General features: G+C 47.2%; 1 protein-coding gene and 1 long non-coding RNA gene across 2 annotated transcripts in view; both read right to left on the bottom strand.

Annotated features, from left to right (window-relative positions):
- LOC143984096 (class I histocompatibility antigen, F10 alpha chain-like) overlaps positions 1-5,149 on the bottom strand; it is a 126,894-nt gene extending 121,745 nt beyond the window's left edge. The window contains exon 1 of the mRNA XM_077484415.1: positions 5,012-5,149. Coding sequence (XP_077340541.1) covers positions 5,012-5,069 — 58 coding nt within the window. The 5' untranslated portion in view covers positions 5,070-5,149. The remainder of the gene's footprint in view (positions 1-5,011) is intronic.
- The window catches only part of LOC143984169 (uncharacterized), a 193,954-nt gene that overhangs the window by 121,745 nt on the left and 45,236 nt on the right, over positions 1-26,973 (bottom strand). The gene's annotated exons all lie outside the window — the stretch shown is intronic.

The raw sequence follows: 26,973 nt of genomic DNA, 5'->3' as shown, positions 1-26,973 counted from the left end.
ATGGAGGAGTATGTTGCAGACGTGCTCTCAAGGTTTCATCCTCAAATCCTCGTCTCCTGCTGGTGCTGGTTTCTTCTTTGTGAAGAAGAAGAGTGGTAAACTGAGACCTTTGATTAAAGATGTCTCAAGATTAAGAATGCCTATCCGATTCCATTGATTACAGAGTTATTTGACCACCTCAAGGGAGCAACGGTTTTCACAAAGCTTGATTTGAGAGGGGCATACAATCTTGTGAGGATTAAGGAGGACGACGAGTGGAAAACTGAGTTTAATACCAGAACAAGCCAATATGAGTACCTCATAGATGAAAATGTCCCTTGACCCAGCATCAGTGGGAATAAACATGACCTCAGTGTAGGTGGAGGAGTAGTGCCCCATCATTGGTATTGGGGGGAGGAATATTATCTCATTGTTGGTATCAGTGGAAGAAATCAAGCCCCATTGTTGGTGTCAGTGGAAGAAATCGTGCCCCATTGTTGGTGTCAGTGGAAGAAATAGTGCCCCATTGTTGGTGTCAGCGGAAGGCACAGTACCTCATTGTTGGTGTCAATGGAAGGCATAGTACCCCATTGCTGGGGTCTGTGGAAGGAATATTACCTCATTGTTGGGGTCAGTGAGAGGCCTCATATCATCAGCAGGAATAGTGCCCCCAGGGCCGGATAAAAGCTAGCAAATGTCTGCATGTGGAGAGCACTGGGTTAAACCAACAAGTCCTACTTTTCATCACTACTTTCCATTTTTATACTATTTTTAAATAATGTGGACATTTAAAGGTTGAATGGAATGTTTAGTGCACTATTACATATTTTATTGGTAAATCGTAGATTTTATTAGAGGTGTACATCAGAGGACATAGAGGACACATTGAGGAGGAAAGGAGGACCGAGGAGATAAAGCTGGCCAGAGACCAATCTAAATTCATCTGGTTTATCAGCGATCACTCAAATTTCGATCAGTGTGTGACCGTCCCAGTTCTACAGAATGCGATCGTTTGATTAACTTCTGTCAAACAAACAAATTGAAAAACGTTTGTTGATCGATGTCCTGTTGTCAGGGGGGAGTCTCGCTGTCAGAATACGATGTCCTGTGTGGATGGAGGAATCTGTCGGTTGTCTCTTATTCTGACCGCTGGCTGAATAAAAGAACAGGCCCGTCTATGGCCGGCTTTAGTCCCATATGAAGGATCACCGGAAGCTCTGCATTTGTCACCTATTATTTGAAAAGTGTCTGTATAGTAGTGTGTGAAGTACAGATAGCTAGATAGATCGAATACTTGCCAACAGTTCCGATTTTCCCGGGACAATCCGGATTTTTGGACCCTCGTCCCGAATTAAGCTTGTGCCAATTATTTTCCCGGGATTTTGGTTTTGTCCTGGGAAAATCGGGAATGTTTTAGGCTAAAAACTGCAGTGGGCCACACAAAGAAGGCCATCACTGTTGCCACAATTATTGTTTACCCTTGTGTTCAGTGGAGAGGAGAGGGCAGCCAATCGGCTTCTCTCTTCAGTGGCTGCAGGGATTGGAGACCCCTCCCCTCTCCACTGAACACAACAGGAAGAGATCAGCCGCCGTCAAACCCTCCACCCCTGTAGAGCAACATGTGATCGCTCCCCTTCAGATTAATGATGGCTCAGACCCCCCCTCCAGTACAGTAGAAAGCAAAGCAACAAGGCACAGAGCGAGGAAAACATGTCATGCTGATTAACCTGCCTAGATACAGGGGGTCCCCAGGTTACTAACAAGACAGGGACTGTAGGTTTGTTCTTAAAGTGGTTGTAAACCCTTACATACCACTTTGACCTACAGGAAAGACTAGGTTAAGGCTTACCTGTAGGTCCAAGAAATATCTCCTAAACCTACACGGTTTAGGAGATATTTACTAAAAGACAGTGACAGCTGTCTACGGTGCGTGTACCGTAGACAGCGGCGCACAATCGCCGTTAGCAGCACGCCGCTGCTAATGGCGATATGCTGTTAGTGACAGCTCCCCTGGGGGGGCCGGAGCAGCGATACCCGGAAGAAGATGGACGCTCCGGACTACAGGGGACAGCGGTGACATCGCTGGCTCCTGTGTCAGGTAAGTGACACATAATGGGCTACTGTGCGATGCATAGTTTCCCATTATGCTTTACATTTGCAGGGAGACAAAGAGGAAGTAAACCCATCAGGGTTTACTTCCTCTTTAAGTTGAATCTCTTTGTAAGTCGGAACAGGTAAATTTTTTAAGTGTAGCTCCAGCCAAAAAATCTATTTTTAAGCTTTTTGGATAACATAGGGAAGGGTTATCACCCCTGTAACGTTTGTTTAGCTGTCTGTGCCCCTGTACAGAAGATTTCACCTCACTATCTGTCCCAATGATAATTGGATTTTGAAAATTTTGGGCTGTTAGGGAAACAAGGATTGGTGATAAAGCATCAGTGGAGACACCTTTTTCCCATATTAACTCTTACAGGAGAGAATTTCCCTTCTTAGTGGTAGATTTTCTCTCACTTCCTGCTATCTCCCTCAGTTTGTAAGTAGCAGTCGTTGTACTTGTTATTATTAAAGCCAATGTGGCAGTTGATGATTTCCTGGAAGATCCATGTTATTCCAAGGTGATTTATTAACCACTTCGCACCCGCGCTATAGCCAAAAGATGGGTACAGCGTGGACGCTAACTGCTGGGAGGCCGTCCCTGGATGTCCTCCTGTTTACTTCCCCAATGTGCGCCACCGTCTGGCACGCACCGGGGAAGTTCTGTGCTGGTCGTGTCCCCCGGACACAGCCAGTCACAGATCGCTGTAAACGGCCAATCACAGCGGCAGTTTACAGCGTGATCGGCATGCCCAATCATCTCTCATCGCCGGCTCTCCCTCCTCACACAGACAGCGTATGAGGAGGGAGAGATGAACCGCTGTATCTCTGCTGCGGTCAGTGTAAAAAATAAATAAATAAATAAAAATACAGTGCCTATCTGTCCCCACTGCCACCTGTCAGTGCCATCTGCCCCCAGTGCCACCTGTCCCCAGTGCCACGTGTCATCAGTGTCACGTGTCATCAGTGCCACATATTAGTGCCATCTGTCATCAGTGCCATCTGTCAGTGTCACGTGCCATCTGTTACCACGTATTAGTTCATCTGTCAACAGTGCCACGTATTAGTGCCACGTGTCATCAGTGCCATGTATAATTGCCATCTGTCATCAGTGCCATCTCTCAGTGTCACGTGTCATCAGTGCCACGTATTAATGGCATCTGTCATCAGTGCCACGTCGGTGTCACGTGTCATTGTCCTGGTGCTCCAGGGTCTTCAAAAGTGTAATAGGTAGTCAACAAGTTAGATGTGTAATTTATGCTCCTAGAACACGTGATGGCACTCCCTGCATGTTGGGCCTCTCTATGTGGCCAGGCTGTGGAAAAGTCCCACACATGTGGTATCGTAATACTCAGGAGGAGTAGCAGAATTTATTTGTGGTATATACATGCCACGTGAGAGAAATAATCTATTATAATTTTGTGGAAAAATTAAAATAAAATATCTTCATTTTGCAAAGAATTGTGGGAAAAAATGACAACATCAAAAAGCTCACTATGCCTTTTATGCCTAAACACCTTGGAATGTCTACTTTCCAAAAAGGGGTCATTTGGGGGGTATTTGTACTTTCCTTGCTTATTCGGGTCACAAGAAATGAGATAGACCACCAGTACATCAGATGTGATAAATTTTGTATGATTCGCACCACAGCTTGTAGACTCTCTAACTTTCACAAAGACCAAATAATATCCACTAATTTGGGTTATTTTTTACCAAAGATATGTAGCAGTATAAATTGTGTCCAAAATTTATGAAGAAAAAATAATAATTTGCAAAATTTTAGCACAGAAACAAAGAAAAATGCGTTTTTTTTTCAAATTTTTCATTATTTTTTCATTTATGGCGCAAAAAATAAAAAACCCAGAGGTGACCAAACACTACCAAAAGAAAGCTATTTATGTCCATAAATAGGAACTACAAGAGCCAGCATGCCTGGCTTGTTTTTATACTAAGGCTCGGTTCACACAGGACGCGGCACGACTTGCCGCGCCGCGACCTGACAAGTCGCCCCCGTTCTAAGAGGAGCGACTCGAGTCGCTCCGACTTAGAAAAAAGGTTCCTGTACTACTTTTGGGCGACCTCGGGCGACTTGCATTGACTTCTATACAGAAGTCGTTTGCAAGTCGCCGCTGAGGTCGCGGCAGGTCGTGCCGCGTCCTGTGTGAACCGAGCGTAAAATGGCATCTCATCCAGCATAGACACCATTAGGTACAGTAAGTGGTTCGTAGAACTACAAGAACCAGCATGACTTGTTTGCTATATAATGATTTTGCAGCACCCAGCATGGTCTAGGGTCCCCGATACTAGTGACACCAGGAGATAAGTGGTATGTGTAACTGCAAGAGCCAGCATGCCTGGCTTGTACTAAAATGGAATCCCATCCAGCAAAGACACCATTAGATACAGTAAGTGGTTTGTAAAACTACAAGAACAAGCCTGACTTGTTTGCTATATAGTGACATTGCACCACCCACCATGGTCTGGTCTCCAGAACTACAAGAGCCAGCATGCACTAGGGTACTTGGTACGATTACAGCATTTACAGATAACTAGGCTGAGGAACTACAAGAACCAAGATGCCTTGTTTGCTGCATAATGACATTGCATCAACCAGCATGATCTGGGGTCCCTGATACTAGTAGTGTTGTAGGATCTGGGGCTGCTGTCCCTCCATCCCTCATTCATCTCAAACTCTAACCACACCCCCTTTGAGCCACACCCACTATTTCCCATAAACCACACCGGTTTTTCGCACACCCCGCATTTTTATTTTTTCCCTATGCCACGCCTACAAACGCATGCCCCGCTCCCTAATTATAATGTAACACCGACAAAAGCTAAAAAAAAAAAGTGTCCCTAATTTTTTTTTTACAATGTTGGCAAATATGACAGATATTATAACTCACACACACCAATCATATACCGGCGCTGTACTCACCGGAATGGACTCCTATGACAGACACACAGAGGAGTGCGGCAGCCACAAAGAGCCTCATTCTCTTCTTTGTACGGAACCAGAACCGTCCTCTCACCTCACCCACTTCTACTGATACTCTGTGGAGGAGGAGGCGGAGACTCTGAATACAGGACGCTGCTGATTGGGTGATAATTATCTACCATCCAATAGAGAAATTCATACAGAGATGATCACCAGTTGCTGGGCAGAGGCAGTGTGAAAAGGTTGTCTAGTTGAGGAATAGAATGGGAGAAAGTGAAAGTAAAATGCTGAGACGTCAGACAAACATGATGACAGAGGAGCTCAGGGCGGGGAATTCCACATCCTGAGCCATGATCACTGAGCGGGGAGATGTGATTGGTTGGCACAGGAACTGAAGCCTTGTTACTGGCAGCCATTTTGTCATTTACAGTTTAGAATAGAAAAAATGATTTTTTTTTTTTATCAGATTGTGATAAGCCCCGATAACCACCCGCCAGGTCCTTGTCCCTTCCCAGAAATGACCTGGAAGTGGCAGGAGGGCACCTCTCCCGTCGCCTCTTAAAGTGATCCCCCCACAAATCCACCGACGGGACCATTTTAATTCGATGTAGAATTGGCCACAGTAAACAATTATACTGTGCTAGCTGCTGCCATAATACCGTATTTAACGGCAAAGTAATGATGTATATTTACTGTGGGCAGTCGTCAAGTGGTTTTTAAAGTTCACCTTTTTTTTTCTAAAATCCAGCTCCCCTATGTAGCAATTTAATATTAATATAACTCTGTTGCAGGAAAATAAGCTTTATATTAACCACTTGCCGACCGCCGCATGACGATGTACGTCGACAGAATGGCACGGGCAGGCATATGGGCGTACATGTACGTCCCTGCCTTCCCGCGGGTGGGGGGCCCGATAGGGCCCCCCCCCCGGTGCCAGCGGCGGTCGGTTTTCGTTCAGAAGCGATCCGGGATGAGGGGGCGGCCATTCATTCATGGCCACCCCTCTCGATCGCTCCTGACGAATGGAAGTGAGGCGTGACATCACTTCCTCTCCTGTAATGTAAACACAGGAGAGGAAGTGATGTAATCTCTCCTCCGTGTCGGTATTTTTCGTTCCGGCACCGAGGAGAGAGGATCGGTGAGTTGCACCAACACGACACTTCACAGTAGAACATGCCAGGCACACTCACACCCCCCCTTCACCCCCCGATCACCCCCCCAATCACCCCTGCCCTCCCAGTCACAGTGACACCAATAGCATTTATTTATTTATTTATTTATTTGCATTGGTGTCATTTGTGACTGTAATAACTGTTAGGGCAGTTAGGGTTAGCCCCCTTTAGCTCTAGGGTACCCCCCTAACCCCCCCAATAAAGGTTTAACCCCGTGATCACCCCCCATCGCCAGTGTCACTAAGGCTGGGTTCACATTGCAGCGGTTTATGAGAACGGATGTGATTCGCACCGCACTGCAGTGCAAATCACATCCGATCTCTGTGCGATTCGAGCTCAGCCATACAGATAGTATGGCTGAATTCGCGCCGCACCCGCCGCAAACTCGCACGGGACCCTTTTTTTGGTCCGCAGCAGAATCGGATCGCATGGGTGTTCACACCATGCGATCCGAGTTTGCAGATCGCACTGCGGTATGCGAACTGATCTGGGGGTGTCATTAACATTTCACTGACACTCCCAGCAGTTCGCATAGGGCAGTGTGAACTGCAGCCGGGAGGCATGCGATGCGGAAACCCGCCGCAGATTCGTGGCGTTCCCGCATCGCTCCAGTGTGAACCCAGCCTAATAAGCGATCATTTTTCTGATCGCTGTATTAGTGTCACAGGTGACGCTAGTTAGGCAGGTAGGTATTTAGGTTCGTCGCAGCTTTTTATAGCGCCAGGGACCCCATATACTACCGCATAAAGCCCCCTGATTGCCCCCTATTTAACCCTTTCACCAGTGATCACCATATAACTGTTACAGGTGACGCTGGTTGGTTAGTTATTTTTTTATAGTTTCAGGGCACCCGCCATTTATTACCTAGTCTCACTAGTGTACCCCTAAATTTAGGGGTGTCTACTTTCCAAAATGGGGTCATTTGGGGGGGGGTTTGTGCCATCTTGGCATTTTATGGCCTTCAAAACTGTAACGCCCTTAGAAAGCCTGAAGGCGGTGCTTGGTTTTCGGGGCCCCGTACGCGGCTAGGCTCCCAAAAAGTCCCACATATGTGGTATCCCCGTACTCAGGAGAAGCAGCAGAATTTATTTTGGGGTGTCATTTCACATATGCCCATGGCATGCGTGAGCAATATATCATTTAGTGACAACTTTGTGAAAAAATAAAATAAAATAAAAAAGTTTGTAATTTTCCCGCAACTTGTGGCAAAATATAAAATATTCCATGGACTCAACATGCCTCTCAGCAAATAGCTTGGGGTATCTACTTTCTAAAATGGGGTCATTTGTGGGGGTTTTGTGCCATCTTGGCATTTTATGGCCTTCAAAACTGTAATAGGTAGTGAGAAGTGAAATCAAAAATTTACGCCCTTAGAAAGCGTGAAGGCGGTGCTTGGTTTTCGGGGCCCCGTACGCGGCTAGGCTCCCAAAAAGTCCCACATATGTGGTATCCCCGTACTCAGCAGAAGCAGCAGAATTTATTTTGGGGTGTCATTTCACATATGCCCATAGCATGTGTGAGCAATATATAATTTAGTGACAACTTTGTGGAAAAAAAAAGTTTGTAATTTTCCCGCAACTTGTGGCAAAATATAAAATATTCCATGGACTCAACATGCCTCTCAGCAAATAGCTTGGGGTGTCTACTTTCTAAAATGGGGTCATTTGTGGGGGTTTTGTGCCATCTTGGCATTTTATGGCCTTCAAAACTGTAATAGGTAGTGAGAAGTGAAATCAAAAATTTACGCCCTTAGAAAACCTGAAGGCGGTGCTTGGTTTTCGGGGCCCCGTACGCGGCTAGGCTCCCAAAAAGTCCCACATATGTGGTATCCCCGTACTCAGGAGAAGCAGCAGAATTTATTTTGGGGTGTCATTTCACATATGCCCATAGCATGTGTGAGCAATATATCATTTAGTGACAACTTTGTGTAAAAAAAAAAAAAAAAAAAGAATTTTTTTGTCATTATTCAATCGCTTGAGGCAAAAAAATAAAATATTCAATGGGCTCAACATGCCACTTATCAATTTCCTTAGGGGGTCTACTTTCCAAAATGGGGTCATTTGGGGGGGTTTTGTACTGCCCTGCCATTTTAGCACCTCAAGAAATGAGATAGGCAGTCAAACTAAAAGCTGCGTAAATTCCAGAAAACGGACCTTAGTTTGTAGATGTGACAACTTTTGCGCAAACCAATAAATATACAATTATTGACTTTTTTTTTACCAAAGACATGTGGCTGAATACATTTTGGCCTAAATGTATGACTAAAATTGAGTTTATTGGATTTTTCTAATAACAAAAAGTAGAAAATATCATTTTTTTTTCAAAATTTGCGGTCTTTTTACGTTTATATCGCAAAAAATAAAAATCGCAGAGGCAATCAAATACCATCAAAAGAAAGCTCTATTTGTGGGAAGAAAATGACGCAAATTTTTTTTGGGTACAACATTGCATGACCGCGCAATTACCAGTTAAACAGCGCAGTGCCAAATTGTAAAAAGACCTCTGGTCATTTACCAGCAAAATGGTCCGGTCTTAAAGTGGTTAATGAGGGAATGCGAGTTCTCGCTACACAGAGATGTGAATGGGGCCTGACAGCTTAGTGTCTCCATGCACTCCCTCCTATGTACTTGTATAAATCTGGCCATACACTATGCAACCTGATTGTACCATTTCCTTTAGATCTGCCATCAACTATGTAGTGCCTGTCTGATTTTCATACATAGTAAACGGATAGAGAGATGGGTCCTCTTATTGCATACTTTTGGTAAAGATAAAAGAAATTATACAGAGATTGTACAATCAGGTTGCATAGTGTATGGCCAGCTTTATACAATACATAGGAGGGAGTGCATAGAGACACTCAGCTATCAGGCACTGTTGAATGAATAAGTGAATTGTATAGCACTACTATGTGCACTGAATCGTCTCAGGGCTTTTGCCACCGATGTCCATCAGTGGTATAGCACAGTCCTTTACCCCATAAGGTCCCAACGCGCTTACAAACACATCAACATATACATATTATGGCCAATTTTTAGACGGGGTCTAATTAACCTACCAGCAGGTCTTTGGAGTGTGGGAGGAAACCGGAGTACCCGGAGGAAACCCACAGAGGCACAGGGAGAACATGCAAACTCCAGGCAGATGGTGCCGTGGTCGTGCTGAAATGGCTAACCACTACACCCCTGTGCTGTTCACATTTCTGCGAAGTGGGAACTCATTCCTGCATTTGTTTTTTTGGGCATTTTTGCTCGTCATACATAGGGAACGTCTATTCATTTGAATGGGCTGCCCTACTCACAACAAGAAGCTCCAGAACTTTTTTTAAAGCGAAGAGTGGGTGCAAGAGGGAGGGAAGAATATATATACCCCTCCACCCTCCTCACTTTTCAATTATTCCTATTCTTGTTTTTTTCCTTCCCTTCTTCCTTTTCTTATTCCTTGGTTCTTTTCCTCTTCATTCCACCCCCTTTCCTTTTCTTTCCTACTTCCCCACCGTTTGTTGTGTCCATAGTTTCTAGCACTGACCCATTGTCACCTTACCATTTTTCAACGATGCTCTTTTGTGCCCATAGCCTCTCCTCTGTCCGCCCCGGGGGGACGGGGACGGGGACTACCCCTTATCGGGTGCCTCTCTTGGTACTGCGTGGCGCCTCCAGGGCCATCTTTGGTAAGCTACTTATAATTCTATAGATTCTCCAAGATCAATTTACTATGTATTGTTACCCAAGAGTCCGTTACACTCAAACTTACCAAGTTTGAAATTTGTATAACTGTTCAACTATGAAACTTTATTTACTCTTGTAGATGATTTTGACTGACCCCTCCTGAAGAAGCGGTGGATACCACAAAACATGTAGAGGACTCCATCAGGATATCATTTTAAAAGGCAGAGTATCTGTTTGGGACTTTATATGAGGTAAAGACCATTTAGGACATATAGCTCCATCCCTATCTATTGGAAATATCCTAAGGGGAAAGGGGCAAGGGAAAAAATTGGGACGCTATATGAAGCATGCAGTCTCTTGGAGATGGCATGCTTCATATAAAGTCCCAATTTTTTCCCTTGCCCCTTTCCCCTTGGGATATTTCTGTCAGGATATATATCCAAGTTTTCTTGTATTAGGACCTACGTGTCCATTACTGGTTTTCATTACCGTGCACGGTACTATGTGCACAGTGTATGGACCTCCGTACCAACTGTTTTTAACTATGTCTATTTTCTAATAAATTTACATTTTCTTCTTAATTGGTTCACTCCTCGGGTACCGAGATAGTCCTCGGCTTTTTTAGTGCTATAGAGTGTTTGGAGCAGCTCCAGGTACTTCCCCACTTTCCAAAGATAATGTGATTCTCATTTTAGCCAGAATCGCCTGTAAGTACTGGAAATATCTCCTAAACTTGCACCGTTTAGGAGACATTTACATTGCATGCAGCTATTGACATCACTGGCGCATGCGTTCTGAAGGAACGGCCACGACTGCCATTCCTGTCGAGGCCAGTGCCGTGAGTGGCAGCTCCCGCACGCATGCATGGGAGTAACGTCATCGCAGGCCTGGCCAATCACAGCGCGGGAGCCAGCGAACCCGGAAGAAACTCTGGGAAAAGTGTAAGCCGTGTCAGCGGTCTGCGGGCACCACTGGAACAGCTTCTTTCTCGCGACCCATGGCTGGGCACTTAAAGAGCCACATACAGGTACGTGATTATGCCCAGCCGTGCCATTCTTCCAACGTATATGTGCAGGAGGCGGTCCTTAAGCGGTTAATGGGATAATAATGAAGCTGCTTTGCTGGTGATACTGATGGAGTTATTGCAAACTAATTTCAAAAGGCTTTTTTTCTAGTGATATCAAGAATATTTTTTTTTTTTTGGGCAAGTTACCACAGCACCATTATCCCGTAGTCCCTTGTCAATTTTACATTGTATTTTTTTTAAATGTATGGTACATTTAAAAAACTAGAGCTCCGTCGTGTGCTGTGACGATCGGAGGAGATCGATCAACTGCTGGCTTACCATTGCCTTCAGATTACAGGCTCATTCTGACCTTAGGGGTCTCCTTTGGACTGGCGGTAGGGGGCTGGGGAAACGTGTGATACTCCAGATTGCTGATGACTGGATTGGAGGAATCTGAAATCGATCACTTTCTACACATGCACTTTACGTCTTCTATATGAACTGTTTGATGAAGATTCAGTACATTCACGATTGCACTTTACTGCACTGATTGGACTTTGCACCTTTTCCTTTTTTTACTATGACTTTTATTATTTTGCATTTTATGCGATTTCTTGCACTTTAGCGTTTTTTGTTTTTTTTTGCATTTTATGTGTTTATGTTATTTATGGTTTTGTATACACATATACACACACATTTATAAAACCAAAATAAAATTTAAATTATTAATCTAGACAAAGCTTCCTTGTTGGTTTAGATATATTGGGGATGGTTCTAAGCACTGTGTCTTCTTCCTTTTCAGCTTTTTTTCCTCAGAGAATAGATGAAGGTATCCCCTCCCCCCCTTCCAAGTCACCCCTTGTCCCCACCCCTTACCCACCTCCGAGCATTGCCCCTTGGTCTACTCCCTACTCACCTCCCAGTACCACCCTTTATAGAGGATACAGAATCAAGTATCATTGTAATTTGTAGGAATGTGTTAATGATAACAAGAAAAGCAGTACAATAGATCCCCTGAAGTCAGAAACAATAGACCCCAACAACAAAAGTTCCCCATCAAAAACAGATCCCTCCAGACACAATAGATTCCCCCAACACTGGAGCCTCAGCAACAATATAGCCCCACAAAAAGAAGAGGGGGCAAGTGGGACTTTAAATGAAGCATGTCAATTGAAAATAAAATGAATAAATAGATGTGAGTAGATGAAATGATTTCATTTATAATCAATAACCCCTGGGGGTAATCATTAGATTTGTCTATACTCCAGATTTTCTGATCATTATTATGAAAATATATTGAGTGTCTATCTATATTATATTACTGTATTACCATGGTATGTATTCAGATCATGGACTACCCCCAGGGGTTATTGATTATAAATTAAATCATTTCATCTACTCACATGTATTTATTAATTTTATTTTCAATTGACATGCTTCATTTAAAGTCCCACTTGCCCCCTCTTCTTTTTATACAATTTACCCGGGATGGAAGCATGCCATTGCTATTTGGTACTGCGGCAGGTCACTTCTCTTAAATCAATATAGCCCCACAGCAACAATAGATCCCCAGCAGCCTGCATAAGTAGATTCCGCCCAACAACATAACACTCCCAGAAACAATAGACCCCCATCAGCAACAATAGACCCAGATACAACAATACATCCCCCATCAAAAGCACACAACAATAGATCTCCCAGCAGCCTGCATTAGTAGACTCCTCCATTCAACAGTAGATCCCTACCAGGAACAAATGATCCCCCAGCAACATAAGACCCCATGCAATAATATATCCCCCACCAGCAAAAACAGACCCCCCAGCAAGAATAGATCCCCCAGTAGCCAGCATCAATAGACTCTCCAGTACACACTGCCATTACGTACATTTAGCTGCTGAAAAAAGCCCCGGTCTTCCTGTACAGAGACTCCCATCGACGTCCCGGTGTCTGCAGTACTCAGAGTGAGGTGAAATCACCCCAATGGGGTCATAGAAAGTGATAAATATCTAAAAACGTTCTCATCCCTCCCTACCCAAAACTAAAGGAACAGCTTTAAAGCGGGGTTCCACCCTAAAGTGGAACTTCCGCTGATCGGAACCCTCCCCCTCCGGTGTCACAATTGGCACCTTTCGGGGGGGTGCAGATACCTGTCAAAGACAGGTATTTACACCCACTTCCGGGCATAGACTCCCGTGGGAGTCTGTGCCTCTTCCTGTCCTGTCGCGCTGTCTGCTGGGACACACACGGGTCCCAGAGACAGCACGGACAATTCCTATTGCACTGCGCGACTCGCACATGCGCAGTAGGGAAATGGAAAGTGAAGCCGCCGTGCTTCACTTCCCGATTCCCTCACCTAGAATGGTGGCGGCAGCAGCCAAGAGCCGAGCGATCGATCGGTGTCGGCATCGCTGGACCCCGGGACAGGTGAGTGTCCATTTATTAAAAGTCAGCAGCTGTAGTATTTGTAGCTGCTGGCTTTTAATATTTTTTTCCACAGTGCAATCCCGCTTTAAGTCTCAATCCCCAATAACCCCCCACAGCTCTCACTGATACATTCAGCCACACCTCAATGTGAGTAAATCCAAACTGTTTTCACACCATCAACACAAAATGGTTCCCTCGGTTATTTTCATATGAAGAACTTCCTTTAATTGAAGATGAACAAATACCTGACCTGGACTAGAGACGCTCATACATGGAATGATCAGAGTCTCTTTATATATAAACAATCTGATCTGAGAAGTCCTAATAGGTAGAATCACCATAAACTCCTATTTGTGTTCTGCCTCCTAACATTCTGTGATGAGGAAGGACGGCTTTATAGACTCCCCTGTGTGTCTGTATTGTCATCGGTGTCCATAGTCTACGGGGCCACAAATGTCACACCAAACAAAGCGCCTGCTCCTTTATTCAAGTTACATAGAAGCCCATTACATAAATACAAGCCCTATAACCCATAATGGGATTCCTCTAGTAGTGCATTGTCACATAGGTGTGACTGGAGACTTCACAAAAACTGCATAAAGAGCCCCCTCCAGCCATTTACATGAGCCACAACGTATTAATACTCAAACATAAAATGATTGGTTACACCGGGGGGCTCCAAACATTTCCAAAGAGACAATTTACTGTCCTTCAGACTTTAGGGGGGCCGGATTGTGGCCAGTGAGGGTAAAAAATGTCCCGGGCCCAGCACCAATGAGAATAAACATGGCCTCGGTGTTGGTGGTCAGTAGGAGTAATGCCCCATCATTGGTATTGGGGGGAGGAAAAGTCCCCCATTGTTGGTGTCAGTGGAAGGAATAGTGCCTCACATCATTAGCAGGAATAGCTAGCAAAGGTCTGCAGTGTGGAGAGCACTGGGTTATACCAACAAGTTCTACTTTTCATCACGACTTTCCATTTTTATACTATTTTTTTAAAATGTGGACATTTAAATGTTGTATGGAATGTTTAGTGCTCTATTACATATGTGATTGGTAAATCATACATTGATTAGAGGTGTACATCAGACCACATAGAGGACACATTGAGGAGGAAAGGAGGAGCGAGGAGATAAATCTGGCCAGAGACAAATGGAAATTTGATCTGGATTATCAGCGATCGCTCAAATGTCCATCAGTGTGTGGACTGTCCGGTTCGGCAGAATGTGATCATTTGATCGTCTTCTGTCAAACAAACAAGTAGAAGGTTTGTTGATGGATGTACAGTCAGTGGGGAGTCTCGCTGTCAGAATACGATGTCCTGTGTGGATGGAGGAATCCGTCATTCCACGTACACACAACCGGACTTTCCCTCAGAAAAGGTCCGACGGTCTTCCCAACGGAGTTCCCACCAAATGGACTTGTCCACACACCAAAGTCCGTTCATTTTTGAACATGATGACGTATGACAGGACTAGAGAAGGAAATTCAATATCCAGTAGCCAATCACTGTCCTGGGATCGTATTTGGTCCGTCGGACCGGCACACAGACGAAGGGTTTTCCCGATAGAAATTGAGTCCGTCGGACAGATGTGAAACGTGTTCTATTTATAGGTCCGGCGGAATTGAAGAAAAACGTCCAATGAAGCGCACACACCATCATAACATCCGACGGAATTATTCTGTTGGACCTTTTCTGCGGGAAAGTCCGGTTGTGTGTACGCGGCATTAGTTGTCTCTTATTCTGTCCGCTGGCTGAATAAAAGAACAGGCCCGTCTATGGCCGGCTTTAGTCCCATATGAAGGACCGCTGGAAGCTCCGCATTTGTCACCTATTATTAGTAAAGTGTTTGTATAGTAGTGTGTGCAGCACTGATAGAGATTATAACTCATACACGGCATAACACAGACCCTCATATACCGGCGCTGTACTCACCGGAATGGACTCCTATGACAGACACACAGAGGAGTGCGGCGGCCACAAAGAGCCTCATTCTCTTCTTTGTACGGAACCAGAACCGTCCTCTCACCTCACCCACTTCTACTGATACTCTGTGCAGGAGGAGGCGGAGACTCTGTACACAGGACGCTGCTGATTGGGTGATAATTATCTCCCATCCAATAGAAAAATTCTTATAGAGATGATCACCAGTTGCTAGGCAGTGGCAGTGTGAAAAGGTTGTCTAGTTGAGGAATAGAATGGGAGAAAGTGAAAGTAAAATGATTTCAATGATTTCGACAAACATGATGACAGAGGAGCTCAGGGCGGGGAATTCCACATCCTGAGCCATGATCACTGAGGGGAGATGTGATTGGTTGGCACAGGAACTGAAGCCTTGTTACTGGCGGCCATTTTATCATTCGCAGTTCAGAATAGAAAAGATGATTTCTTTTCCCCATTATAACACATACAAACGCCTGAAACCCAACTCCACACACTTCTCTTTGAAGTACTGGATAGGGAAGGAAGTCAGGTTTAGGTTAGAATTGCTCTCTGTGAGGTTGATTTACTAAAGACAAATATATTGTGTACTAGAAGTGCACTGCAAGTGAAGGGGCTCTGGATCTGAGGGGAAGCTCTGCTGATTTCTATCATCCAATCATGTACAAGCAAAAATGCAGTTTTTTAAAATTTACTTTGCATGTTCCCCTCATATCTAGAGGACCTGCATTAGCAATGCACAGAACATTTACCTTTAGTAAACCGACCCCTGTGTCTTCAGGTGGACATGAAGTAAAATCTCCTGCCCCCATGGAACTTGTCACCCCTCTATTACTTCCTGTATCTCAGATATGAAGGATAAATTCTCACACATGTGTGTCAGTGTTGAATTATAAATCTTGATAACTTGCTGCACATTCACTGACAAGTTGTACACTTGCAGAGCACTTGAAGCACAAGTTCTAGTTGACACTTTTCAAATTTGTAGAAAATTTGCATAGCAAGTCTCTAGCAAAAGTTTCAGTGGTGAGTAGGGTTGCCCCCTGTCTGGGATTCACCCGGACAGTACGGGTTTGGAATTACATGTCCAGGATTCAGTTCACTTGAGCCCCGGACACAGTGTTCAGACCCAGCTGAGGAGACTCCTATTATGACTCTGTAATGGGTCTCCCATCCAGGTGTCTCCCTCCCCTGCCTGCACTGTCCGGTGCTCTGGCCAAGTCTCTGGGCTTAGGGTGCCCACGTGTCCCGGATTGCCCAGGATTGTCCCTTAACTTATATCTGTGTCCCGTGCACCTTCATTCCGATCCCGGAATGAACTAAGGACACACAGCCACAGCAATAAACATTGCCTAGCAACAGTGCTCTGAGTCCTCCAACCTCCGCCTCCGGCCGCAGCAGCAGGGAGAGCGAGAGAGCAGCCAGAGAGCGTCTTCTGTATCTCCTCCTCCTGAGTCCTGAGTGCGGCTTCTTACTATTGCTGGCCTGCCCACCACCTGTAGCACAGAGCCTTGGAGAACTTTCTTTGGCTACTGTGATAGGTGACTAATAGGTCACGTCACGCTGGTGGTGGGCGGGACAGAAGTCCTCCGACGGCTGCTGCCGTTCCATCCTCCGAGGGGAGATCCGCACACTGCTCCATCCAGCATGCCTGCCTGGGCAAGCTTGTGACACCGGGAAGCCGCTGACTGTGAGCCCCCCCACGGACCCTCTAAGTGAGTGATCTGAGCACTGTCTGTAGCTAACCAGACCTCCTTCCTCTCTCTCTCCCTGCCCCCTCTGTCTCCCTGTCCCCCCTCTCTCTCCCTGCCCCCTGTCTCTCCCTGTCCCCCCTCTCTCTCCCTGTCTCCCCTCTCTCTCCCTGTCCCCCCTCTCTCCCTGCCCCCTATCTCTCCCTGCCCCCTATCTCTCCCTGTCCCCCCTCTGTCTCCCTCTCCCCCCTCTGTCTCCCGCTCCCCCCTGTCTCCCTGTCCCCCCTCTCTCTCCCTGTCCCCCCTCCCTCTCCCTGTCACTCTCCCCCCTCTCCCTGTCCCCCCTCTCTCTCCCTGTCTCCCCTCCCTCTCACCGTCACTCTCCCCCCTCTCCCTGTCCCCCCTCTGTCTCCCTGTCCCCCCCTGTCTCCCTTTCCACCTCTCTCTGCCTGTCCCCCCTCTGTCTCCCTGTCCCCCGCTCTCTCTGCCTGTCCCCCACCTCTCTGCCTGTCCCCCTTCTCTCTGCCTGTCCCCCCTCTCTCTGCCTGCCCCCGCTCTCTCTGTCTGCCCCCGCTCTCTCTGCCTGTCCCCCCTCTCTCTGCCTGTCTCCCCTCCCTCTCCCTGTCTCCCCTCCCTCTCCCTGTCACCGCCACTCTCCCCCCTCTCCCTGTCCCCCCTCTCTCTCCCTGTCCCCCCTATCTCTCCCTGTCTCCCCTCCCTCTCCCTGTCTCCCCTCCCTCTCCCTGTCACTGTCACTCTCCCCCCTCTCCCTGTCCCCCCTCTGTCTCCCTGTCCCCCCTCTGTCTCCCCGTCCCCCCTCTCTCCCTGTCCCCCGCATTCTCTCTGCCTGTCCCCTGCCTCTCTGCCTGTCCCCCCTCTCTCTGCCTGTCCCCCCTCTCTCTGCCCCCCCTGTCTCCCTGTCCCCCTCTCTCTGCCCCTCCTCTGTCTCCCTGTCCCCCTCTGTCTCCCTGTCCCCCTCCCTCTCCCTGCCCCCTGTCTCTCCCTGTCCCCCCTCTCTCTCCCTGTCCCCCTCTCTCTCCCTGCCCCCTATCTCTCCCTGCCCCCTATCTCTCCCTGTCCCCCCTCTGTCTCCCTGTCCCCCCTCTGTCTCCCCGCTCTCTCTGCCTGCCCCACTCTCTCTGCCTGTCCCCCCCATCTCCCTGTCCCCCCTGTCTCCCTGCCCCCCTGTCTCCCTGTCCCCCTCTCTCTGCCTGTCCACCCTCTCTCTGCCTGTCCACCCTCTCTCTGCCTGTCTCCCCTCCCTCTCCCTGTCACCCCTCCCTCTCCCTGTCACCGTCACTCTCCCCCCTCTCCCTGTCCCCCCTCTCTCTCCCTGTCTCCCCTCCCTCTCCCTGTCACTGTCACTCTCCCCCATCTCCCTGTCCCCCCCTGTCTCCCTGTCCCCCTCTCTCTGCCTGTCCCCCCTCTGTCTCCCTGTCCCCCCTCTGTCTCCCTGTCCCCCGCTCTATCTGCCTGTCCCTGCCTCTCTGCCTGTCCCCGCCTCTCTGCCTGTCCCCGCCTCTCTGCCTGTCCCCCCTCTCTCTGCCTGTCCCCCCTCTCTCTGCCTGTCTCCCCTCCCTCTCCCCTCCCTCTCCCTGTCACCGTCACTCTCCCCCCTCTCCCTGTCCCCCCTCTCTCTCCCTGTCCCCCCTCTTTCTTCCTGTCTCCCCTCCCTCTCCCCCCTCTGTCTCCCTGTCCCCCCTCTGTCTCCTCATCCCCCCTCTCTCCCTGTCCCCCGCATTCTCTCTGCCTGTCCCCCGCTCTCTCTACCTGTCCCCCGCTCTCTCTGCCTGTCCCCCGCCTCTCTGCCTGTCCCCACTCTCTCTGCCTGTCCCCCCTCTCTCTGCCCCCCCCTGTCTCCCTGTCCCCCCTCTCTCTGCCCCCCCCTGTCTCCCTGTCCCCCTCTCTCTGCCTGTCCCCCCTCTGTCTCCTTGTTCCCCCTCTGTCTCCTTGTCCCCCCTCTGTCTCCCTGTCCCCCTCTGTCTCCCTGTCCCCCGCGCTCTCTGCCTGCCCCTGCTCTCTCTGCCTGTCTCCATTCTCTCTCCCTGTCCCCCCTCTCTCCCTGTCCCCCCTCTCTCTGCCTGTCGTCCCTCTCTCTGCCTGTTGTCCCTCTCTCTGCCTGTCATCCCTCTGTCTCCCTGTCCCCCTCTCTCTGCCTCTCGTCCCTCTGTCTCCCTGTCTCCCTCTCTCTGCCTGTCGTCCCTCTGTCTCCCTGTCCCCCTCTCTCTGCCTATCGTCCCTCTGTCTCCCTGTCCCCCCTCTCTCTGCCTGTCCCCCCTCTCTCTGCCTGTCCCCCCTCTGTCTCCCTGTCCCCCCTCTCTCTGCCTGTCATCCCTCTGTCTCCCTGTCCCCCCTCTCTCTCCCTGTCCCCGCTCTGTCTCCCTGTCCCCCCTCTGTCTCCCTGTCCCCCACGCTCTCTCTGCCTGTCCCCCACGCTCTCTCTGCCTGTCCCCCCTCTCTCTCCCCGTCCCCCCTCTCTCCCTGTCCCCCCCCGTCTCCCTATCCCCCTCCCTCTCCCTGTCACCGTCACTCTCCCCCTCTCTCTCCCTGTCCCCCCCTCTCTCTCCCTGTCCCCCCTCTCTCTCTGCCTGTCCCCCCTCTCTCTCCCTGTCCCCCGTCACTGTCCCCCCTCTCTCTCCCTGTCCCCCCTCTCTCTCCCTGTCCCTCCTGCCCCCTCTCTCTCTCCCTGCCCTCTCTCTGGCAGCAGGTGACAAGTGACAAACTTCATCTGGTGGCAGGTGATGGTGGCAAGTGACACTTGTTATCTGGTGGCAAGTGACAAGTGGCCTCTGGTGGCAGGAGACAGTGGCAAGTGGCATCTGGTGGAAGGAGACAGTGGCAAATGGCATCTGGTGGCAGGAGACAGTGGCAAGTGACAAGCAGCATCTGGTGGCAAATGGCAAGCTCAGGGTTCCCTTTGCATTATGGTGAGTTGAACTATTTCATTTTATATTACAATGTAGTAATAGAAATAATGTGATTTGATCATCTTGACACCATACTAAGCCTGGTGTCAGAATGATTTCAGTGGTAGCACCATCCATTCACCCAACAAATCCCCCCCCACTTCTGAATCCGCCGTCAACCCTGAGACTACATTCGCGTAGACACTAACTTTTGCACAAACCAATCAATAAACACTTATTGCGATTTTGGTAAAAAAAAAAAATATGTAGAATACGTATTGGCCTAAACTGAATTTTTTTTATATATATTTTTGGGGTTTATATATTATAGCAAAAAAACAAAAAATATTGCTTTTTTTCCCAAATTGTCGCTCTTTTTTTGTTTATAGCACAAAAAATAAAAACAGCAGAGGTGATCAAATACCACCAAAAGAAAGCTTTATTTGTGGGAAAAAAAGGACGTCAATTTTGTTTGAGAGCCACGTCGCATGACCGTGCAATCTTCAGTTAAAGCGACGCAGTGCCAAATTGCAAAAAGTGCTCTGGTCTTTGGCCAGCCAAATGGTCCGGGGCTTAAGTGATTAAGATAAATATTAAGTTAAAAAAACAAAACAAACAAACATATTTCTTATGTTATTTTTGATATAGTAAGGGTGGGTTATTATAACCAGGGCAGCCATCAGAAATTTGTGTGCCCCTTACACAACTTTAAACCTGGGCTTGCCCACGGGCCATCCTACTGAATCTGCACACCGGCCACCTCACCTGTACACACTCAGCCCCCCTGCAATCCTGTATATATGTCATGCCCCCAAACCTGTAAATATGTCAGCCCCCCCCACACACACACCTGTATATATGCCAGCACCAGGGCCGTCTTTAAGGCAGGGCAAAAGGGGAAGCTGCCCTGGGCCCTGTCGTTGTTGTGGGGTCCAAAGCAGCTGCCTCATATTTGCCAACTATCCCAGCTTAAATTCCCTTGTCCCTTGAAGTTTTAGCCCTGTGCTGTGTCCCGATATCTCAATGTGAAGTGATGGTACTAATGCTGCTCACCTCTGCCCTATTGTTGTGTACAGATGACTTAGCAGGCAGACGCTTTGGTTACATGTAAATAACTGGCATTTATATGTAAATAGTGATGGCATTACTAAGAAAATAGCTTTCATATGTATATCATGCTTCCCTGCAGTAAGGAGATGATGTGCTGTAACCTCTATCAACCAATCAGTGAGCAGTATTGTTGTATAGTAATCTCTAGCAACCAATTAAAGCGGGAGTCCGCCGGGACTCCGCTTTTTTTTTTTATAAAGCCAGCAGCTACAAATACTGCAGCTGCTGACTTTTAAAATAGTGACACTTACCTGTCCAGCGCGCCCACGATGTCGGCACCCGAAGCCGATCTCTAGATCGTCTCTCGGGTGCTGCCGCCGCCACTTTAGGGTGGACCTCCGCTTTAACAAGCAGAAATTATTTGATGTAACCTCTAGCAACAAATCAGTGAGCCGTAATGTGTGCTGTAACCTCTAGCAACCAGTCAGTAAGCAGTAATGATAGCTGTAACCGCTGGCAACCAAATGCAATTGCTGCCTGATCTGATACAGTAACTGATTTTAAGTCTAGCTGCTATTTATTGTATATCTCAGAGCAGGTGGAGAGTGAAATTGCATGGGGGGGCAAGAAAATTTTTGCCCAGGGCCCAAACGATATTAAAGATGGCCCTGGCCAGCCCCCTCCCACACACACCTGTATATATGCCAGCCACCCCTCCACACAAACCTGTATATATGTCAGCCCCTTACATACACAAACCTGTAAACACATAAGGTTCTGGCCCCTCCCTTTTCCTCAACAGCCCCTACCTGTAAAGAAGACCTACCTGGTCCCAGCTCATTTCACAAAGCTGACATGTTGCTGAGAAGCTCAGTACAAATCACACGAGGGGTGCACATACACATAGTAACCAGAGGTGGCAGTAAAGAGCTCGATGTCTGAGCTCAGTGACACGAGAACTGCAGAAGCTGTGAAATTGTTTCTGTAATGCACAGCAAGGCTCCCCTCCACATGTCCGTCCGTCTTCTGGCCCCGGGGCCCCTTACAGTTGTGATGGCTGTACCCCCTGATGGCTGCCCTGATTATAACCCATCAGATTTTGTCATGTATGTCCAACTGGAGAGATTTCCCCTTAATTTCTGTTCCATAACCACCACAGAAAGTGAGCAGAAATCCCAGGTAACCACCAGGATTACCAGAATTTATGTCCCCAATTCTAAAGACTTCCTGTCTCCATTGCTCCATCCCTCCTCCACCTCCTCTCCCGTCTCCATCCCTCCTCCACCTCCTCTCCCGTCTCCATCCCTCCTTCACCTCCTCTCCCATCTCCATCCTCTTTCACCTCCTCTCCCGTCTCCATCCCTCCTTCACCTCCTCTCCCGTCTCCATTCCTCCACTTCCTCTCCTGTCTCCATCCCTCCTTCACCTCCTCTCCCGTCTCCATCCTCCTTCACCTCCTCTCCCGTCTCCATCCCTCTTTCACCTCCTCTCCCGTCTCCATCCCTCCTTCACCTCCTCTCCCGTCTCCATCCCTCCACCTCCTCTCCCGTCTCCATTCCTCCACTTCCTCTCCTGTCTCCATCCCTCCTTCACCTCCCGTCTCCATGCCTCCTTCACTTCCCGTCTCCATCCCTCCTCCACCTCCTCTCCCGTCTCCATCCCTCCTCCACCTCCTCTCCCGTCTCCATCCCTCCTTCACCTCCTCTCCCGTCTCCATCCCTCCTTCACCTCCTCTCCCATCTCCATCCCTCCTTCACCTCCTCTCCCGTCTCCATCCCTCCTTCGCCTCCTCTCCCGTCTCCATCCCTCCTTCGCCTCCTCTCCTGTCTCCATCCCTCCTTCGCCTCCTCTCCCGTCTCCATCCCTCCTTCGCCTCCTCTCCCGTCTCCATCCTCTGTTGCAGATCCCTCCAACCTCTTCACCCTCCATCACTTCCATCCCTCTGTTACTCTCTCCCTCCCTTCTTTCATATTTCCATAACTCCATCCTTTTATCTCTTGCTCCATCCATCCCTCCCTCCATCATACTGTCCATTAAACAATCCTTGTGCCTTTTATCCCTCCACCATCCTCCATCACTTTCATCCCTCTATTATTCTGTCTATCCCTCTATCTTTCCATAACTCCATCCTTTGCTCCATTACTCCTTTTCTCTGTCTCGCTCACATCCCTCCATGCCTTGCTCTATACCATCATCCATCTCTCTGTCACCCAATCTATAAATAGGGCTCTTTGACACATATGTCCATTTTCACGGACTCCACTTGCTCAGCAGGGATCGTTCCGTTGATCTCCGCTGAGCCGCCGGATGACAGGTCTGTCTCCGCTCACTGTGCAGGGACAGACCCATCAGAGCCCCAATCTCCTCTATGGGGGATCGGATGAAAACGGACAGCTGGGTCACCATCCGTCTGGATTTAGCGGAGCGGATCGGATGTCACATATATATGTCACCGCTGACATCCATCACTCCATAGAGGTGCATGGAGCGTCCGTTCAGGTCCGCCTGAAAAACTGACAGGCTGACCTGAACGGTCCGCATGTGTGAAAGGGGCCCAACTCACTCCTCGCTGTTTCCATCTCTCTGTCCATCCACCTTCCTCCTCACTCCACTACTCTGTCTTTCCATTATAAAACAAATAAAAATGCTCCAATGAGCTTCCACATCAAATTTTCTCACTACTTATTATCCCCCCCACTAAGATAAGCTGCCGACAGGACTGTCTGCATTTAACTCAGCTAGCTTACCTTAGGACTTCGTCCTCCACTGCAGACTGTCTCCACTCCTCCCCCTCCCAGCATCTCCTGTGAGGATCTCAAATAAGGCGCACTGAGAGAAGGGGGAGGGTACACGTAGCTTCACTCAGTCAGATCATTGGAAACTCTCGGTCTCAGCTGGCTCCGGCTGGGAACTGCACATGCACAGTTGAGCCAAGAGCATCACTGGCTGAAAGCGTATGTATTCACTGGCAGGCTTTTCACTTTTTACAGGCACCGAAAATATGCCCAGTTTTTACATGCTGCCCATAAAAAAACAAGGGCGGTTGGCAACACTGCTAGGTAGACCAAAACACAGCCGAATGGACTGACAAATATGTAGAGGTGTAGTTGCCACTAGTAACAGACAATCCACCAATTCACCCTGCTGCTAGTCTTCATACATCAGAGTCAATGAATAGTCTTTCTCTGTTTTTTGTTGTTGTTTTATTGGGGGGGTACAACTCAGATTGGAAAATTATATATGGGATGCCCAAAGAATCGTTTGTTTGCAATCACATTTTAAAGATTACATTCACTAGCACAAAGTTAGAGCCAGAAGAAATGATGTGCATCTGAGTATAATTCCCCTCCTGCATCTCCATGCAGACTGTTGCTCCTCCTCTGCTCAACTCCTGCAGACTATTCCTTCCAAGAATTCCCCATCCATTACCGAGTAAAGGGTGCAGACATCACTCTTGACCATGTAAGAGTGATGGTCCCAGAACTTCTCTCCTGCACAAAACTTCTTTAAGTGAAATAATGTCACATCCTTTTCTACTGAGCAATAATGACCCCCTCCGAATGAGTTCCTAAGCAGGCTCTGGTTGCTCACTTCTACTAGGCCTGAGGCCTGCAGCACCTCTCCCTGAGGGCCTAGTAGCTTAAAAGCATTGACATGGATGGTAGACTAATGTTCCCAGCCAGCCCAGCTTGTAAATCCTGTGCCCTCAGGCCACATCGATTTGACACCGATCCCCACAGTCTCTCCTCTGATCCAGGACTCCTCATCATTCACCGTGAAATGATGAAGACTATGCCCCTGTTGATGACCACTTGTGTCGAAACGCATTGGACAGCCTTACTTGCACCCCACATTGCTCTTTTGAAATCAAATTTATATTCAGTGATCACTTTTATATTTTTGACAAATGCGTATATTTTAATAAAACCAACTGGTTTATTTTTGACCTACACCATCCGGAGCCCCCTCTTCTTTTTCTGTTTTCGGTTTATGTGATATTCCCTGGAACTCTCATTTTAAAAGTAAAGCTTTGCTACTCCCCACCGTGGAGACATCCACTCTCTGGGCTATGGAAAACTTTGACCGTGATCACCTGGACTACTTACCTTCGTCTGAGATAGAGGACGTCTATGGGAGGATTGTTGGTCGAGATCGTTTTCCATTAAGAGCTGGAACACAATCCCTTTTGGGGTAACACGCACTTTTGACCCACTGTTGTATAACAGGTGGGTCTAACAGTTCCGGTAAGGGTATTCAACTTATCTCTATTGATTGCTGTGTCTTCAGACATTACTACAGACAAGCAGATCTCTGTCGGTGGTTTTCCTGCAGCCTTAATCCTGGGTCCCCAAGAGAGAATTGGTTGACTCTGCTTAAATAGTATATGAGGACTCTCGTACACATTGATACATTATTAATTGTCTGTAATTTTTGCTATATGACCTTATTGAATCACGTTTTTTTTCTCACATACAAGTTGCATGTGTATTCCATTGTGATTGCACATTACACATATTGTTGTTTACACAGATAAGTGTGAGACGTTCCTGTGGTTCAACACAGGTTGCTTACACTTCTTGTACAAATTATTTTCAGATTGTTTGTATATTTATATTAAATGACCATGTAGAAGCAAATTTGCCTATGCTGACAGTACCTATTATGGGAAGGTACGCAGTGACGCCACCACGCTCTACGAGGGGAGGACGGGACGCTTTTTTGAATGCCGGCCGGCTTTCTGTGATTTACCTTAATGCTGTTTTAAAGATTATTCTACGTAAGTGCAATATCTATATTTTAATAAAATACCTGAATGGTTTTACGCTATGGAGGCATCTCTTTCTTTTTGGGGCTAATGCTGGTGACATACCTGATTGCCGATAGTGGAAGTTTTTATTCTGGGATGCTGCCATACACCGGTGACAGTAGAATCGTGCCGCAAGGATTATGATACGGATGTTGTATTACTAAGACTACAACCTGTTTTTGGATAAATTACCATTAAGGCTACTATCTAATCTGCATCTGGTAAGCGCATCTGAATTTTGGTGACAGGCGCTGGTTTACAGTTTTGTTTGGACTCACCGCGGTGGTTTGATCAGCATTGACATATTGGACTTTGTTTTCCAGCCCTGGCTCTCTGCAAGCTGCTTTTTCTGCTATAGGTTATCTATACAATTTTTACATGTTTAACTCATTTCAATATTAATGTTATTTTATCGGCAACAAATATTCATTTTGTGAGTGTGCCATTAATTCCTTAGGGATATGTCATTGGAGATTGTTTTTTATTATCGAATAGGATTGGTGGCGCAGCTTTTCAAATCTTCTTACCTATTGGTAGAGGGTGCTACAAAATAGAAGCACCAACTAGATAATAGTGATTAAAACATTCATATGTGAAACCCAACAAACCAGGGAAAAGAAACTATTTTGTATAAAGTTGTCTATGGAGGCTGTGATTTCCTTTTGTTCTGAAAGCCATGAAACCCAATTATTGAATCTGAGGGATAAAACACCAATACAAATTAGTAATAAACATTCAATTTTTCGCCTAGAAACAAAATAAACCAATGGTTATATACCTGCAATAAGACATTAGCATATGAAACATAAATATACATTACATTACATTCCATGAAAAAATCTAATATGCTTTGGAACAGATCACTTTTTTAAAATACCAAAAATTGTTGAGCTCAACTTTAATTACTACCACGTGGATTTTTGTTTAATGGTATACCATTAATTCCCCCCCAAAAAAATTTATTCACCATGGTGAGAATTTGCAACTCATAAAAAACCTTTTAGCGGTACCATTTATCTACAAATCATAATACCGAACCTCCCCAGAACGGTCTCTCTGGAAAACAAACACATTTTAGTAAATACACATTTCAATTCACTATAAGGCTTCATGCACATGAGACGCAGATGTAAACTGCTGGACACATGTTTTTTAAAAGCTGAAACCTGTGTTTAGAAACACCCATTTTGCCACGATTTTTTACCGCGATTTAGCGGTGTTTTACCACGTTTTGCGTCTAGAAGCGTTTAGTTAAACTAACATCATAGACCCTCCCCAAGCTCAAAAAACAGTATTA

Source organism: Lithobates pipiens, unplaced genomic scaffold (assembly GCF_037356315.1).
Source record: "Lithobates pipiens isolate NorthernLeopardFrog02 unplaced genomic scaffold, aLitPip1_a1.2 Scaffold_1, whole genome shotgun sequence".
NCBI classification, from domain to species: Eukaryota; Metazoa; Chordata; class Amphibia; order Anura; family Ranidae; genus Lithobates; species Lithobates pipiens.
The sequence above is the reverse complement of the archived record's forward strand: the minus strand, read 5'-3'. Positions and strand labels throughout refer to the sequence as shown.